At 49.6% G+C, this 17,130-nt stretch overlaps 1 protein-coding gene across 3 annotated transcripts in view; it reads left to right on the top strand.

The window, feature by feature from the left end:
* Nucleotides 1-17,130, top strand: part of Sez6l (seizure related 6 homolog like) — a 166,649-nt gene that overhangs the window by 97,748 nt on the left and 51,771 nt on the right. For all 3 annotated transcript variants that reach the window (XM_026783830.1, XM_026783827.1, XM_005344233.3), the window contains exons 2-5: nucleotides 7,659-8,216; nucleotides 10,118-10,251; nucleotides 10,875-11,067; nucleotides 11,765-11,950. In XM_026783830.1, the coding sequence (XP_026639631.1) occupies nucleotides 7,659-8,216; nucleotides 10,118-10,251; nucleotides 10,875-11,067; nucleotides 11,765-11,950 (1,071 nt within the window). The remainder of the gene's footprint in view (nucleotides 1-7,658; nucleotides 8,217-10,117; nucleotides 10,252-10,874; nucleotides 11,068-11,764; nucleotides 11,951-17,130) is intronic.

The raw sequence follows: 17,130 nt of genomic DNA, 5'->3' as shown, positions 1-17,130 counted from the left end.
GGAACACAGATAAGTGTGGCCATTATGGAGAGGGAGAACTCACACCCTGCTGCGGGAACACAGATAAGTGTGGCCATTATGGAGAGGGAGCACTCACACCCTGCTGCGGGAACACAAGTAAGTTTGGCCATTATGGAGAGGGAGCACTCACACCCTGCTGCAGGAACACAGATAAGTATTGTCATTATAAAGAGGGAGCACTCACATCCTGCTGTGGGAACACGAGTAAGTTTGGCCACTATGGAGAAGGAGCACTCACACTCTGCTGCAGGAACACAGATAAGCATTGTCATGACGAGGCAGCACTCACATCCTGTTGTGGGAACACAGATAAGCAAGGCCATTATAGAGAGGGTTTGGAGATTCCTCAAAATGTGAAGGTAGATCTACCCTCATGTCCTGGGCAGTACTTAAAGGAAATGCAAACACTGTCTCTGAGGTACTTGCAGGCTGATGGCTAATACCAACGTGGCACGGGCAAGACACTGAACTAGTGAAGATGGCTGCTGTCAGGCAGAAGGACAAAGCCACTGTGCTCTGAGTTCACAATGGACTGTGCCACCTTAGAAGGCAGACTCTGACACTTGAAGGGGCATGGGTGGGACAAGAGGGTGAGGTAGTAAGTAAAATTAGCTCAACACTGGAGGCAGATTCCACATGCCTTGTTCATTTGTGGCACTAGTGTCATGGATTCCTACGAGATAGCAATAAAAAGGTGAGCTGTCCAGATGAAGATAGAAATGTGGGTAGTTGGAAATCTCAATGACGGTGTTTGGGGCGCAGTAGGGGCTCTGCAACCTGCAACAACCTATGACACATTTCAAAATGGCTGAAAAGAGAGGCCAGAGGCTGGAGACATTCAGTGTCAAGAGTGTTCACTACTCTTGCAGAGGACCTGAGTTGTGACCCCGCACCCATGTTGAGTAGCTCACAGCTGCCTGTAACACCAAAGGGCACATTGCCCTCTTCTGGCCTCCTCTGGCATTGCACTAACATGCACATACACAGAGAGACACCCATAATTGGGAATAAACTACATCTTTTTTTTTTTTTTTGAGATAGCGAGAGAATCCAAAGATTCCCAATACATAGGAATGGTCATCAGGTTTGGGCTGGGGTTTTAGCTCCATCAGTAACATCCTCCACTGGTATGCACAGTTCCAGGTTCAATCCCCAGGACTGTATATACCAGGTGTGGCAGCACTTGGGCGGCGGAGGCAAGAGGAGCAGGAATGCAGGGTCAACCCAGCTACCTGAGAAGACAGACTGCTAGTTGCCATGGTTTCATCACTGTGTGCTGTAGCAAATGATCACACTGTCCCCGGTTTTTCTAATTTCCTTTCTGTTGCAGTGATTAAAATACCCTGATAAAAACAGCAACTTAGGGGAGAAAGGGATTATTAAGGGTTCCACAGTCCATCGCTGCAAGAAGTCATGGTGGCGGTCACGCTGCCCGCTTGCTTGCTTGAGCTCAAATTGCTGTCCCCTCTATTACACAGGCCAGGTCCTCCTGCCTAGGGAGTGGTGGTGCTGGGTATTCCCACAGCAGTTACAGTAATGAAGACTGCCCTCCCCATCAGGCCCACAGGCTAGCCCAGTGCAGACAATCCCTCCTGGGGACTTTGTCCCAGGGATTCCAACTGTTTCAAATTGGCCATTGAAGTCACAGCTGTAAATACCCACAAGCAATACATGAAGATTGTCTTTTCTTTATGCACAAGCATGGTTTTGTTTTGTTTTTAATCCTCAGCTTCCCAAGATGCACTCCCACACCTCAGAATTTGGGAAGAGGGTAAGATTTATCGGAGGTTTAGAAAGATAGGACTCCCAGAAGACCGCTTTGAATGTGTGGTGGGGAAAGATGCCAGTTAACATGGCACCCTGGTTCCTTCAGGAAGATGGAGGCGGGAGATCTGCCTGGGGTTTGAAGCCATGTGGAAGGACAGGGCAGCACATTTGGGGTGGGGAGGGGGCAGAATGGCAAACAGCTCACTCTGAGTCCCGGTAACTCTACAGCAGACTCTGGCTTTGCTGTGTGGCCTTAAAAAGCACCTTGTGTCCCCGATCTTTGTTTCTCTAAGGGACAGGAACATAACTTCCTTCCTAATGAGGCTAACAAAGAGGGAAATGGAGCAACAGATAACAGCACAAGACACAATCCCACCTTGCCACCAGCCACAATCCAATAGCCATCAAAGAAAAAGACCTGGCCTGTCACTGCCACTGTGGTCAAGGGGTGAAACCCTGGTTCCTGTTCCTGCTCTGGTACCACTTACCCTCCCAATCATACTTACAGATGCTCCCCTCAGCACCCCCTCCTCCACACACCCTCTTCCTTTCATCCCTCCTCACCCTTCCCAGCCTCCCTGTGACTAGAAGGACAAGATGTATTTATGAAGGGCTAGCTGAGCCGGCCGCAGCTCCCAACAGCTCATCAGTCACATTGCCTGACTCTGCAGAGTCATCAAGACAGGATGTCAGCGACTAGCTGCTTCCATTCCCACAGTATAGGAGCTGGCAGCCCTGACCTCATCCTGCCGGACTGCACACTCGACCTGTGGAGAGAGACAAGGAGACAAAGCCTCTACACCAGAGGGCACAGCCCACGAAGGAACTCTGCTCAGAGTCCCCACCCCACCTGCAGCCAAACTCTGTACATCCAAGCCCAGTGGGCCTCCTGGACTGGGTACCCTGACCTGTCACCTCCTCCGAAAAAGTCCCATGACCTTTTTCTCGGTCCACCATCTACAAAGACAGCCACCATCAGCCACGAGATAAGAGCCCTGGTGACTGCTGGACCGCTGATTTTCGGCACATCCCTCTCAGAAGAGCTCGTTCTTCACAGAGGGAGCTGAACTGTGGAAAGCTGAATGAGCCGGGTCCCCCCGGGGAGGCAACTGCCTCTGGCAGGCATTGAACCCACATCACTGAAGTCTCGGTGCTGGACTGGGAATCCATGTTTAGCTCCTAGATGAACATAGTCTACTCTCTCATCACCAAGCCCCTCCTCCTCGATTCCCAAACCCAATGTTCTGGAAGGAATGCTGACCAATGGTCAGCTTCATCCAACAGGTGCATTGGTTGCTGCCACCTGCAACTGTTGGGGTTCATGGTGATCACACCTGTGCACCAGCACCATGAAAGTTAACCAGACATTCCAGTCGCCACTCAAACCAATTTAGATGGCAGCACCCGACAGGCCAGAGACTGACTTAGGCAGTGTCTGTCTGCAGAAAACAGACAAGATCTCTGTCCACACAGGGAATCTCTCAAGTTCTCTCCTGGGGTCACTCATGCTGCTATGGCTTCCTGCAGAGGGACATGCTATGATTTCCACAAGGAGAGGTGGCGGCTGCAGCTGGCACCTGCTAAGTGCTAGCGGGACACAAATCTCCTAAAAGCCCTGCACATTGGCTTGCTAAGGGATGGCAGCTCCAATGAGCAGCAGAGAGTAGCCCCACTAGACAAACGAGCAGACCGGAGCTCTTCCACAGCTCTTCTGAGCAGCTGCAAGGCCAACCCTTCATTGAAGAAACTGCATATGTGCCATGGCTCAGCTTAGTGTTTTCCAACTTAAGATGTGCTGTTCTGGCTAGTTCTAGGCCAACTCGACACAAGCTAGAGTCATCTGAAAGGAAGGAACCTCAATCAAGAAACTGCTTCCCAATCCCACTGAAATCAGGAACAAAACAAGGTTGTCCACTCTCTCCATATCTATTCAATATAGTTCTTGATGTTCTAGCTAGAGCAATAAGACAACAAAAGGAGATCAAGGGGATACAAATCAGAAAAGAAGAAGTCAAACTCTCACTGTTTGCTGATGATATGATAAGCAACCCCAAAAATTCTACCAAGGAACTTCTACAGTTCAAATAATTTCAGCAATGTAGCAGGATACAAGATTAACTCAAAAATATCAGTAGCCCTCTTTTATACAAATTATAAATGGGGTAAAAAAAATCAGAGAAACAGCACCCCTTCCAGTAGCCACAAATAACATAAAATATCATGGAGTAACTCTAACCAAACAAGTGGAAGACCCATATGACAAGAACTTTAAATCTTTGAAGAAAGAAACTGAAGAAGACACGAGAAAATGGAAAGATCTCCCATGCCCTTGGATAGGTAGAATTAACATAGTAAAAATGGCAATCTTATCAAAAGCAATGCCCAGCAAAATTCTTCACAGACCTCAAAAGAACAATACTCAACTTCATCTGGAAAAACAAAAAAGCCAGGATAGCCAAAACAATCCTGTACAATAAAGGAACTTCTGGAAGCATCACAATCCCTGACTTCAAACTCTACTACAGAGTTACAGTACTGAAAAACAGCCTGGTATTGGCATAAAAAAAAAAAGACAGGAGGACCAATGGAGCCAAATCAAAGACCTAGATATCAATCCACATACCTATAAACACCTGATTTTTTTTTACAAAGAAGCAAAAAATATAAAATGGAAAGAAAAGAAAGCATATTCAACAAATGGTGCTGGCATAAATGGATATCAACATGTAGAAGAATGAAAATGGATCCATATCTATCACCATGCAAAAAATCAAGTCCAAATGGATCAAAGACCTCAACATAAAACCAACCACACTGAACCTCACAGAAGAGAAAGTGGGAAGTACACTTGAATGCATTGGCACAGGAGACCACTTCCTAAATATAACTCCAGTAGCACAGACATGGAGAGAAACAATTAATAAAGGGAACCTCCTGAAATGGAGAAGCTTCTGTAAAACAAAGGACACAGTCAACAAAACAAAATGGCAGGCTACAGAATGGGGAAAGATCTTCACCAACCCCACATCAGACAAAGAGCTCATCTCCAAAATATACGAAGAACTCAAAAAATTGATCATCAAAAGAACAAATAATCCAATAAAAATGGGGTACAGACCTAAACAGAGAACTCTCAACAGAGGAATCTAAAATGGCTGAAAGACACTTAAGAAAATGTTCAACATCCTTAGTAATCAGAGAAATGCAAATCAAAACAACTCTGAGATTCCATCTTACACCTGTAAGAATGGCCAAGATCAAATGATGACAACTTATGCTGGAGAGGTTGTGGGGTAAAGGGAACACTTCTGCATTGCTGGTGGGAGTGCAAACTAGTCCAGCCACTTTGGATATCAGTATGGTGATTTCTCAGAAAATTAGGAAACACCCTACTTCAAGACCCAGCAATACCACTTTTCCGTATATACCCAAAGGATGCTCAATCATACCGCAAGGACATGTGCTCAACTATGTGCATAGCAGAATTGTTTGTCATAGCCAAAACCTAAAATAAACCTAAATGCCCCTCCACCAAAGAATGGATATGGAAAATGTGGGACATTTACACAATTAAGAGTACTACATGGCAGAAAAATATCAACATCTTGAAATTTGCAGGAAATGGATGGCTCTAGAAAACATCATATTGAGTGAGGTAACTCAGACCTAGAAAAACAAGTATCATATATACTCACTCATACGTGCCTTTTAGACATAAAGCAAAAAAAAACCAGCCTACAAATCACAACCCTAGAGAACCTACACAACAAAGAGGACCTTAAGAGAGACATACATGGATCTAATTTACATGGGAAGTAGAAAAAGACAAGATCTTCTGAGTAAATCGGGAGCATATGGATCATGGCAGAGGGCAGGATGGAAGTAGAAAAAATATATAGCTCAATAAAAACAATTTAAAAATGACACTGTTTGTGTAGAAAAATCCTGGGGCTGACAATGAAAATAAGAAACGTCTTCCATAAGATCCAGCTGTAGGGCATTTTCTTAATCAGTATTGTTGGAGGAGGGCTTAGACCACTGTGGGTGGTGGCACCCCTGGGCTGGTGGTCCTGGGTTCTATAAGAAAGCAGCCTGAGTAAGCCAAGAGGAGCAAGCCAGTAAGCAGCCCCCCTCCGTGGCCTTTGCATCAGCTCCTGCCTCCAGGTTCCCGTCCTGCTTGAGTTCCTGTCCTGACTTCCTTCAGTGATGGACTATGTTGTGGACGCATAAGACAAATAACCCTCTTCTCCCCTAAGTCGCTTTGGTCTTGGTGTTTATCACAGCCATAATGACCCTAAGACGGATGCCATGAACATTCTCAAAGAGAATGGGCTGAGAAGACCCATCCTAAATACAGACAGCTGGAGTGGATGGCTGGGGTCCCGGGCTGAATAGGGAAAGAAGGAAGCAAACTGAGGGCAGCATCTCTCTCTCTCTTTTCCTGCTCCCTTGTTTTAGTGGCTCAGTGGGTTGAGTGTTTACCTAGCATGAGGCTCTGGGTTTGGGCTTTGACGCCACCTAACCTGGGCATGGCAGCACACCTGCAATCCTAGCACTACAGAAGTGGAGGGAGGATCGTGGGCTTTGACGCCACCTAAACCTGGGCATGGCAGCACACCTGCAATCCGAGCACTACAGAAGTGGAGGGAGGGAGGATCGTGAGACCTGGAATCTTCAGCTCCATAACGAGCTTCAGGCACACAGCAGCTACAGAAGACATCATCTCTAAAAGGAAAAGAAGACAGAGAAAGAAACCAAGCAGTTTGACTCTAAAGTTTATATTATTTGCTTGTGTGCTTGCTTGATTGTTTTTCAAGACAGGGTTTCTCTATGTATCTTTGGTGCCTATTCTGGAACTCTGTAGACCAGGCTGGCCTTGAACTCACACCTGACTCTGCCTCCCAAGTCCTGGGATTAAAGGTGTGCCACCACCACCGGCCTAAAGTTTGTATTCTTAGAGCGGCGTGCTGAAGTCCAAACTTGCCCCACAAACATTCAAGCCTGCTGTCTTTTCTCACTGTGCCATTGTTTGTTCATTATCGATGGTGAGAACATTTTAATCCTCTGTCAACAAAAAGATAAAGCACTAATTTTTAAACCATTGGAAGGAAAACCAGTGATGCTGCCAAAGCCATACCTCTTTAGTAAGAGCCTTCAATGGAGTTCAGACCTTTTCTGGGCTGGCAGTGTGTGGCACTGTCTTCTCTAGTGGCACTGGGAGCCGCAGGCAGCCTAATACTGCTGTGTGGGGGTCAGCAAAGCGATCAAAGAGCACTCACTCCAGGGCGCGAGGTTGCTAAGCTATGAAGCTGGGTGGGGCATGAGCCTGCAGCTTGCCAGCAGTTTACTGTGACATATTTCCACTGGAACTCGAGGGCCATGCTTTACTTTCAAGATAGAAATAAATCACAGAATGGCAAGATCCACAGGCCCCGCCAACCCTCCCACCCTTGCCAGCTCTGGCCCTAGACCTCCTCTTCCATGCTCCTCGTTGTAAGGCAAGCTCATTCCCAGCACTAGGCCTCTCTGCCAGTAGTCACATATCCCTCATGAATCTGCCTCCGAACCAATCAGCAAATACCCGTGTCTGCTGTGATGTCCCGTGAAGTACCCTCACTGCCACCATGAGGCACCTCCATCCCACCACCATGAAGCTGGTGTCCTTGACTTCTGTAGGCTTAACCTTTAGTGGGCCCCAGGGTGATGGACCCCCAACTCTTCTGGAAAGAGAAACAGAGGAAGTGAGGAAAGGAAAGAAGGGAACTAATGGTCCCTATCTGGTCTGGGGTGTCACCTTTAGATGCCACCCTCACAGGTGACAGGTGAGGCAGACCCAACCTAATGGCTATGTTTTCTCCCCCTCTTCCCAGATGGTGGTCCAGAGGGAGACACACACCCTTCCACAGCCTACCTCCTGCCCTCTGCCTCGCTGGAGAGCAACATGGAAGAGGGGGTGACATCAGTAGTCCCAGGACCCCTGCCATCCCAGAAAGCACTGGAAATGCTGGAGGGGTCATTGCCCCCTGCACTCCCTGATGAGGGCAGTGTCCCACACACCCCAGCCCTCAGGAAGGGCCTGCCGTCCCTGAAGCAACTCAACTCGGCCCGGAAGCAGCTGAGGCCCCTGGTCACCCCGACAACTCTGCAGAGACTAGGGTCCCCTGCCTCAGCCACCACAAAGCCGCGTGTGCCTGGGGACCCTGAACAGCCCACAGAGCCTGCTCCATTGCAGATAGTGCCCTTCACCACACTGGTGACCTCGCTCCCGAACAGCCCGGAGCCTGCACAGGCCCCCGACGACAGCAGCCCGGGGAGCCTGCAGGACAAGGGTGACAATGAGCTGACCGGGTCTGCTTCCGAAGAGAGCCAGGAGACCACCACGTCCACCATTATCACCACTACCATCATCACCACGGAGCAGGCCCCAGGTAGGCCACACTCACCTCCTACCCTTGTTGTGCTTTCCAGAGGGCATGGAATCACGGCCTTGCTCCTGGAGGGAGAGCAAGCTACCGCTCCAGCCGTCCTTTTACTTTGTTTTGAGAGGGTGTGTGTGTGTGTGTGTGTCCACGGGTGTCCTGGGAATAGAACAAGGGCCATACTACGGAGCCACGCCCTCACCGGAAGTGCCCTGGCTTTTCCAGGATAGCGGCCCTTCTTGTCTTCCGGTTTCTCTGTAGAGTCAGCCAACCACGGATACAAAGATGTCAGAGAAGTTAGTTGTATCCATTCTATGAGCCTCAGACTTCTTCCTCATCGTATTCCCTAAACCATAGGAGAACAGCTCCCACAGCCTTCTGTCGTCATGGGGAGGCGGTGTCGCTATAGATGATTGACATGGTAAGGGAGCAGGATGTTCAGTTTCTACAGCTTCCTATAGAAGGGCTGGAGCAGGGAGCAGACTGCTGAGCCTGCTCTCCAGGCCTGCACTTGGTACCTCTCTTTGTCTGCATCCTTCTCCAATGGAGAGAGGCCACAGCTGCCAAGCATGCATCGCAGCCGCTCTCTGTGCAAGCGAGGGTGCCCTGAAACTGCAGAACTGGGCCTCTCCATGGATAGCAAGAAAGGTTTATGGGGAACAAACTGCCAAAGCCATCTCCACCCTCTTGGAGTAGGGAGCAGAGAGAAGAGCAAAAATGTGCAAAATCACCGGATTTTGTATGACAGAGCAGGGGTCTTTGAGCTGATGCAGGCTGTGGAGATTGACACCAGGAGCCAGATGTACTTGCCCAAAGTAGGTAAGCTTTGGGTCAGATTGTTGGAGGCTCCTGGTAATGACACCTTCAGGCCTCTGTTTTTCTCCCAGTCAAGTCCTCTGCTTAGAACATTGTCACCAACACCATTGTTTAGGGATCACAGTAGGCGGAGAAAACAGAACAGGATGCTGGGAGAAAGAAGCTGAGTCAGTGAGTCGCCATGGTTCTCCCACGCCAGACAGACGCAGGTTAAGATCATTCCTGGTAAGCCAGCTTGTGGACTACACAGAATATTAGAAATGGGTTAGATCAATATGTAAGAGCTAGCCAATAAGAGGCTGAAACTAATGGGTCAGGCAGTGTTTAAAAGAATACAGTTTCCGTGTAATTATTTCAGGGCATAAGCTAAGCTAGCCATGTGGGCGGCCGGGCGCCTGGGACTCAGCCCCGCCGCTCTTATTTCAACAGATCACTGTGCTCTGTACCTCACAACTAAGGCTGTCCGCCGGGTCTGAAAGTGTGTTGTGTGAGCTGGCCCGACTGACCCTCCCAGTGCTTTGATCTACCTGCCTTTAAGATGAGAGTGAAAGGAGGCTGGAGAGATGGCTCATTGGTAGTGTTCAGGAGGGCCTGGCTTCGATTCCCAGCACCCACAGGGCAGCTCACAGCCATCTATAATGGGACCTGATGCCCTCTTCTGGCCTGAAGGTGTTCGTGGAGGTAGAGAACCATATCCATAAAATATATGTCTTAATAAATTATTTTTAAAAGATGGGAGTGGAATGCCATTCTGTCTAAGGCTGAATGGGGCTGCCCTCTGATGACCTATAACATCCATCAGGAGAGGACAGAGGTCAGCAGGCATCAATGAAAACAAGACAGCAATCCCTACTCAAGTTTGTGGAACTCTTGGCTCTCTTGCACCTCCGCGGACACCCTTCTCAGCTTCTCTTCTCCTCCCTGTTGCCCAGCAGCAGAGTCATTCCTGGTTTTGTCTCTGTGTTGACTCCAGGGGCACATGGGGTCTGGTGGACATACAGTTAAGCCCATAGGTCGACGTCCACTCCACAGCCCACCTGTGGGCTCCTGGCCACAGCCCCGTGTCCTGACTGCAGCATTTGTTCCTTCCACAGCTCTCTGCAGCGTGAGCTTCTCTGAGCCCGAGGGATACATTGACTCAAATGATTTCCCACCTCAGCCTCTCGGCAGCTTCCTGGAGTGCACATACAATGTGACGGTCTACACGGGCTATGGAGTAGAACTGCAGGTAGCCCAGTCTTGGTGGCCTTACTGTCACATCTTTTCTCAGACCAGTGTTATTTTGGTTGGTTTTACAGAGTGGGACCTCCCACAAGTGCATGTCCCACTGAAGCCCGAGAACACAGAGATGACATGTTGGCAAAGCATGGGATGTGTTACCCAGAAATGAAGTCCCTAACACCATGCGTATTAAACACAAGCAGGCACCACATACAAGGCATATGTCCGTGTGTACACATGGGTACACAGTACCGCCATTCACCCCTTACAACATAGAGCACAGAAGTAAACAGCAACAAGTGCCTGGGGAAGGTGGGGTGCCCTGGAGTGCAGACACAGTGAGGAGGGAGGAAGCTGAGAGAGACCCAGAAAGAGAGCACCCTCACTTGCCAGCTCACCAGTTCACACAGACAGGAGGGACCCAGAAAGAGAGCACCCTCACTTGCCAGCTCACCAGTTCACACAGACAGGAGGGACCTAGAAAGAGAGTGCCCTCCATTGCGAGCTCACCAGTTCATACAGACAGGAGGGAGTGTGCTGTGTCCAAGCCGCCACTCACAGGGGCCTCTGGGTGCCCTCTCCAGCCGCATCCCTGCTGCCCCAGCTCTCTATCTACCCTGTGTGTTCCAGGTGAAGAGTGTGAACCTATCAGAGGGGGAACTGCTTTCCATCCGTGGGGTGGACGGCCCCACCCTGACAGTCCTAGCCAACCAGACTCTCCTGGTGGAGGGCCAGGTGATCCGTAGCCCCACCAACGCCATCTCTGTCTACTTCCGGACCTTCCAGGATGATGGGCTCGGGACCTTCCAGCTGCACTACCAGGGTAGGGTCCTCTGAAGCCAGTCGGGTGGAGACACTGGCCTCACTTTCCCTTAACACCTAACCACACTCTTGGGCTTTTGTGCCAGGGACCCCAGTTGCATTTTGATTAAATCAAAAGAATCCTCCTCCCTGCTTGGGAGCAATGGTATTTATTTATTTTATTTATTTATTTATTTATTTATTTAGGTTTTTCGAGACAGGGTTTCTCTGTAGCTTTGGTGCCCGTCCTGGAACTAACTCTTGCAGACCAGGCTGGCCTCGAACTCCCAGAGATCCGCCTGCCTCTGCCTCCCGAGTGCTGGGATTAAAGGCGTGTGCCACCACTGCCCGGCGAGCAATGGTTTTTAAAGCCAAGAACAAAACATAGATAATTTTGGAACTGGAGAGAGGGCTCAGGTAAAGAGCTTGCCATGCATATGTGAGAACTGGGCCTCCATGTTCAGAACCCACATGAAAGGCAAGGCGGGGCACACCTGTAACTCCAGTGGATTCTAGGATTTGCTGGCCTACTGACTTAGCCAAATCAGCAAGTTCCAAGCCTCCTTGAAAACTGACGTGGAGAAACCATGAAGCTGGCAACTCCAGCACCCAGCTTCCCCAGGGTCCCCTCTGTCCTCCTCACCAGGCTGCAGCCTGAATGTGGGTTGCTGGCTTCCCTGTCTGCAGCTCATTCACTTGCGTTTCTCCTTCCTCCCCAGCTTTCATGCTGAGCTGCAGCTTCCCCCGCCGGCCCGAGGCCGGAGATGTCACGGTGATGGATCTGCACTCTGGTGGGGTGGCCCACTTCCACTGCCACCTGGGCTACGAACTGCAGGGAGCCAAGACTCTGACCTGTATCAATGCTTCCAAACCCCACTGGAGCAGCCGGGAGCCTGTCTGCTCAGGTACCACCAGTGTTCACAAGCCAGGAGGTGGGAGGCCACTAGCACTGTGACTGCATGGCATGGTGACCTCCAACCATAAAATTCTTTCATTGTTCCTTCATAAGTGTAGTTTGCTACCATCATGAATAATAATGCAAGTATCTGATTTGCAGGATATCCAATATGCGAACCCCAAAGGGGTCAAGACCCACAGGTTGAGAACCACTGCTCTAGGTCCTCTGGAGTAACCTTGGACAAGGTTCTTATTTTCCAAACTGTGTTGTAACAAAACGCATGACACTGGCTCCTGCAGGCATTGATCACGTTGTAGGGTCTGTGCCACCGCCGCTCTGTCCAGCAGGAACCTTGCTGTCCAGCAATCACGCAGCAGTCTGCGTAATGGCTGCAGTTGTCTTTGTGTATTCTAGACACTAAGCCTTCGTCAGACCTACAACGCCCTGCCCACGCCCTACAGTCACCTTTGTTTCTGTTGTGAGGTAGCACACGTGGCTTTTGTGTCTGTCTGCTTCCAATAGTCAGGGTTTTCAAGATCCTTAGCATGGATAAGCATGCCGTTCCTTTTTGTGGCTGAGTATTGTTCGGTCGTGTGTTATGTTCTGCTTTGTTTACCTGTCCATCATGAGATGTTAGATTTAGTTCTACCTTTTATCTAAGTAACTGCTTTGCTATGAACATGGAAATAAGTTTTTGTTTCTCTTCAATATGATCCTGAGGCGTTAACCCCGACAGGCCCACACTTCCCACAGCAGCTGCGCCATTTCACTTCCGCTCCCCACCTCCTGCCAACACTTATCAATTCACTGTTTTCTGTGCTCTATAACCAGCACAGTGGGTCTATAGGCATCTCACCACGTTCTTGTTTCCTGATAAGTACCTCACCTCTTTTCAAACACTTTTATATGCTTGGCAGCTGTCAGTGTGCCGCCGTCTCCAAAGAAAGACTCTTCAAACCTTTTGCCATCAAGAGGCTACTGGGTTGTTGTTTGTTCTGAAAACACTCTTTACATATGCTGAATCCAGACCTCTATGAGATACGATGTGTAGGCCTCTCTGCCTGTTCTGTGGCTTTCTTTTGACCTCTTCATGTGGCCTGTGGCACTACCTTTTCTCTGAGGACAAGGTCTGACTTAGCCCCTGTTTCTTCTGTTGTTTGGACTTTGCAGGTGGCTGGTGCTGTTTGGTTTTGTTTTTTGAACTCAGTCAATGTGAACCAAAAGTTGATGCCAGCCACCAACTAAGGTGGCCTGATGCCCCCTGGTGGAGAGAAGTGGGTGGTGCGGGCCTGCAGGTGACAGCCAAGATCCTTGGCCACGAGGGACTGATGAGGGTCTATCAGTCGTCCTACCAATACCCATAAGTATCCACTGGTGACTGGGTTCTGCACCCACCATTGGAGCTGTGAGCTCCCTTGGAGTCTGCAGCTTGGTGCAGGACGTGTGTCTTAATTATTGTTCTATGGCTGTGAAGAAACGCCAAGACTGAGACAACCCTTCCTTAAAAAAACAATTTAATTGGGGCTTGCATACAGTTTCAGAGGGCTAGTCCATGACCAGTTGGTGGAAAACAGCCAGGCACAGTGCTGAGCAGTAACCAAGAGCTTTATATAGCAGTCCACGGGCAGGAGGCAGAGAGAGACTGGGCCTGCCATGGGCTTTTGAAACTGCAAAGTCCACCCCCCCCATGACAAAATTCCTTCAAGAGGGCCACACTTCCCAGTCCTCCCCAAACAGTTCTATTACCTGGTGACTAAATATTCAAATATATGGGCCTATGGGGACCATTCTCAAACCACCACAATATGTGACAAACATCTGAGCTAACATGGCGGGGGGGAGTAGTAAGTGCCAGAAAGGGTATCATAGGCGTAGTGTCACATCGCAGGTGGGGACAGGAGAAACCCTGTCACCCTAGAGAAAGGGCTCAGGGATAACAAGTAATGGTAAGCCAGAGACCGGGGAAGGAGTCCCCAAGGGGCCAGGCTGTGGAGGCTAAGTGAAGGCAGAGGGTGGGGGTTGTCCCGGCCAGTGAGCTTGCCTGTGCAAAGTCCCAGAGGTGAAAGGACTCAGCAGATTTGAGGAAGTCAGAACATATCAGCATCACTCGGGAAGCAGAAGCAGGAGGATCTCTGTGAGTTTGAGGCCAGCCTGGTCTGCACAGTGAGTTCCAGGAGTCATAGAGAGAGACCCTGTCTAAAAGATTATAAAGAAGAAGGGGGGCAGGAAAAGAAGGAGGAGGAGAAGGAGGAGGAGGAGGAGGAGGAGGAGGAGGAGGAGGAGGAGGAGGAGGAGGAGGAGGAGGAAGAAGAAGAAGAAGAAGAAGAAGAAGAGGAAGAGGAAGAGGAAGAGGAAGAGGAAGAGGAAGAGGAAGAAGAAGAAGAAACCACACTGACATGTCAGAAAACATGAGGACAGGATAGGGTGAGATCATGTCCCCACCCCCAGCCACCGTGGGCAAACCTCAGGTTCAGGTTGGCTGTGCCAATTCCATCACAGATATGTAGCACAATGATTTGAGTCTCTGACTGACAGACAGGAGGACAGTGTCCCTGGAATGGAACAGAAAGGGAATCCTTCTCTCAGAGGTGGGGTGGTTTCCTGGTGCTTGCTTCACCTGCCACACAGCTGAGTCCAGGGCAGGGAGAGCTATCAAACCTTTTCTCCCACTGTCAACCCAGTCCCATCATTCTGTCAGTCAGCAGACATGCTGTGAGTATCTACTGGGTGTCACAAACTGAGCTGCGGAGCTAAGAGAACCAAAGCAAGGAGCGGACTTTCTTCACCCACCACGTGGAAAGTGCCCACTCCACCCTCAAACCCCAACACTGGCTTCTTTCCGAATCATCGGATTCCACTATGAACGAGACATGGCTTGAAATAGCCCCGGCCTACATCCCAGTGGCTCTGCTTGTCAGTTGTGTGTCCTTGAGTGAGGCTTAATGCCTCTCAGCTCCTTTGACCCATTTGTGAGGGGCACAGTTGTTATTTGCTCAGTAAATGTTTCATGAAGCCAAGCCTGCAGTCCTGGCACTGGGGAGACTGAGGCAGGAGATTCACAGTTCAATCCAGTCTGGGCTACAAATGGAGATCCTCTCGCAAACTTTTAAGAAGTAACTAAATAAAAACTGATATCACTGAGCACACACTATAAGCCATATCATCGGGAGCTGGGGTCCACTACGACCCCACTGTCATCACAGCCGAGAGCCCAAGCCGCTATGGAAGGTGCTTTGCAGAGAAATTCTAAGCCAGCACTTGGAAGGCAGAGGCGCACGGGTCTCCGAGAAGGGCAGCCTGGTCTCGGAGAGGTGTGAAGAACACGGAGGCTGGCGATGAGTGGCTGAGCACACTGAGTGCTCATCTAGCTGAACACAGCCTGGGCTTCCATCCCCAGCACACATGAAATCTCAGCACTTGAGATGCAGAGGCAGGAGGAGCAGGAGTTAAGGTCATCTTCACCTACAAAGTGAATTTGAGACAGTCTGGACTACATGAGACCTTGTTTCTAAAAGAAAAAAATTGAAAAATCCAAGAAAGAAGCTAAGGAAAGGTGACACTTGAGTAGGGCCTTCCAGGACTTGGGAAAGAGCCAGGAGCCGTGTTTGTCCTCAAAGGAAGAGGCAGCTCCACAACATGACTGGTTTGATCTGGCTCCGGATGGAGACCCCAATTGTGCTTGTGTGTTCTGCTTCTCTGACCCTGGAGGAGGAACGGGGGCCTTTTGCTTAGACAAGACAGATTCCTACATGTCCTCAACCCTCCTCAAGGACAGGGATCACCCTGGACGAAGAGGCTTTGGACCAACTGTCCCAAACATCGCCCACACTGCGACCCCCTGAGAGTGAGTCCCAGCACGTCCTCTCCTCTGTGCTCTGACAGCTGTGCAGCTCCTGTGGGTCACAAATCTCTTTGTAGTGTCACTTCGCCATATTATTTTAACATAAAAGTGTTATATGGCTCTGGTTAAAAGAAAATTCCAGAAACACAAATGCACAGAAGACAGAAACAAATCACTTTTATATTTGGTGGTCTCAAGCTACCTCTGTAGCTCACTCACAGGAACGGACCAGCCGGTCTATTTACTGCTTCTTCAAGCTCCGGGATTCGTAAGCAGTGTCTGAGAATGCGGTGTTTGATGGCTCCGTGGAAGCCCAGTGTGTGCTTGGAGATTCATCCCGGTTCTAGTTTTGGTTTTGAGGATGAAGGCAGAGCTGGGCAGCCTCATTCACAAGTCAGATCAAATCCAAAGCTCCCTGCAGAATAAACTTGCAGGGCTCATTTCTAGGTCAGGGCGTTCTGACATAGTTTTAAAACGAGTTTTTGCTGAATTGCCCTTCGGGAAATGGTCTCAGCACACCTGGTGAGTTGCCCACTGTGCATAAGTAAAACCATGACCCCTGCCAATTGTGCTCTGACTTTATTGATATTTCTCAGCCTGCCAATGGGTGGGTAAAAGCAGAACTCAGCTGGAGTTTCTTCGACTCTTCCACTTCTGCGGTATCTGTGCAATAAGTCCTAGGTACATGCTTCTCCTTCTGTGAACTGCTCCCATCTGCCTCTGAGAATCATTTGATAACTGAGAGTCGAGGCATCAGGCCAGGGAGGTGGCTCAATGAGCTAACACTCTTGCTGCCAAGGCTAAAGAATGAGTTCAATCCCCAAAACCCACACGGTGGAAGGAAAGAGTCAATTCCTGTGGGTTGTCCTCTGACCTTCTCGAGGGCAATGTAGCCCACACAGAGATGGATGATTGACTGAGTGACTGAGTGAGTGACTGAGTGACTGAGTGAGTGAGTGAGTGACTGAGTGACTGAGTGAGTGACTGAGTGACTGAGTGAGTGACTGAGTGAGTGAGTGACTGACTGACTGAGTGAGTGACTGAGTGAGTGAGTGGGTGAGTGAGTGTGTGTGTGAGTGAGTGAGTGAGTGAGTGCATGAGTGAGTGAGTGAGTGAGTGTGTGAGTGAGTGAGTGAGTGCATGAGTGAGTGAGTGAGTGTGTGTGTGTGAGTGAGTGAGTGAGTGACTGAGTGAGTGAGTGACTGAGTGACTGAGTGACTGAGTGAGTGAGTGAGTGAGTGAGTGACTGAGTGAGTGAGTGACTGAGTGACTGACTGACTGACTGAGTGACTGAGTGAGTGAGTGAGTGAGTGACTGACTGACTGAGTGAGTGACTGAGTGACTGA

The sequence above is a fragment of the Microtus ochrogaster genome, chromosome 2 (assembly GCF_000317375.1).
Source record: "Microtus ochrogaster isolate Prairie Vole_2 chromosome 2, MicOch1.0, whole genome shotgun sequence".
Taxonomy (NCBI): domain Eukaryota; kingdom Metazoa; phylum Chordata; class Mammalia; order Rodentia; family Cricetidae; genus Microtus; species Microtus ochrogaster.
The sequence above is the reverse complement of the archived record's forward strand: the minus strand, read 5'-3'. Positions and strand labels throughout refer to the sequence as shown.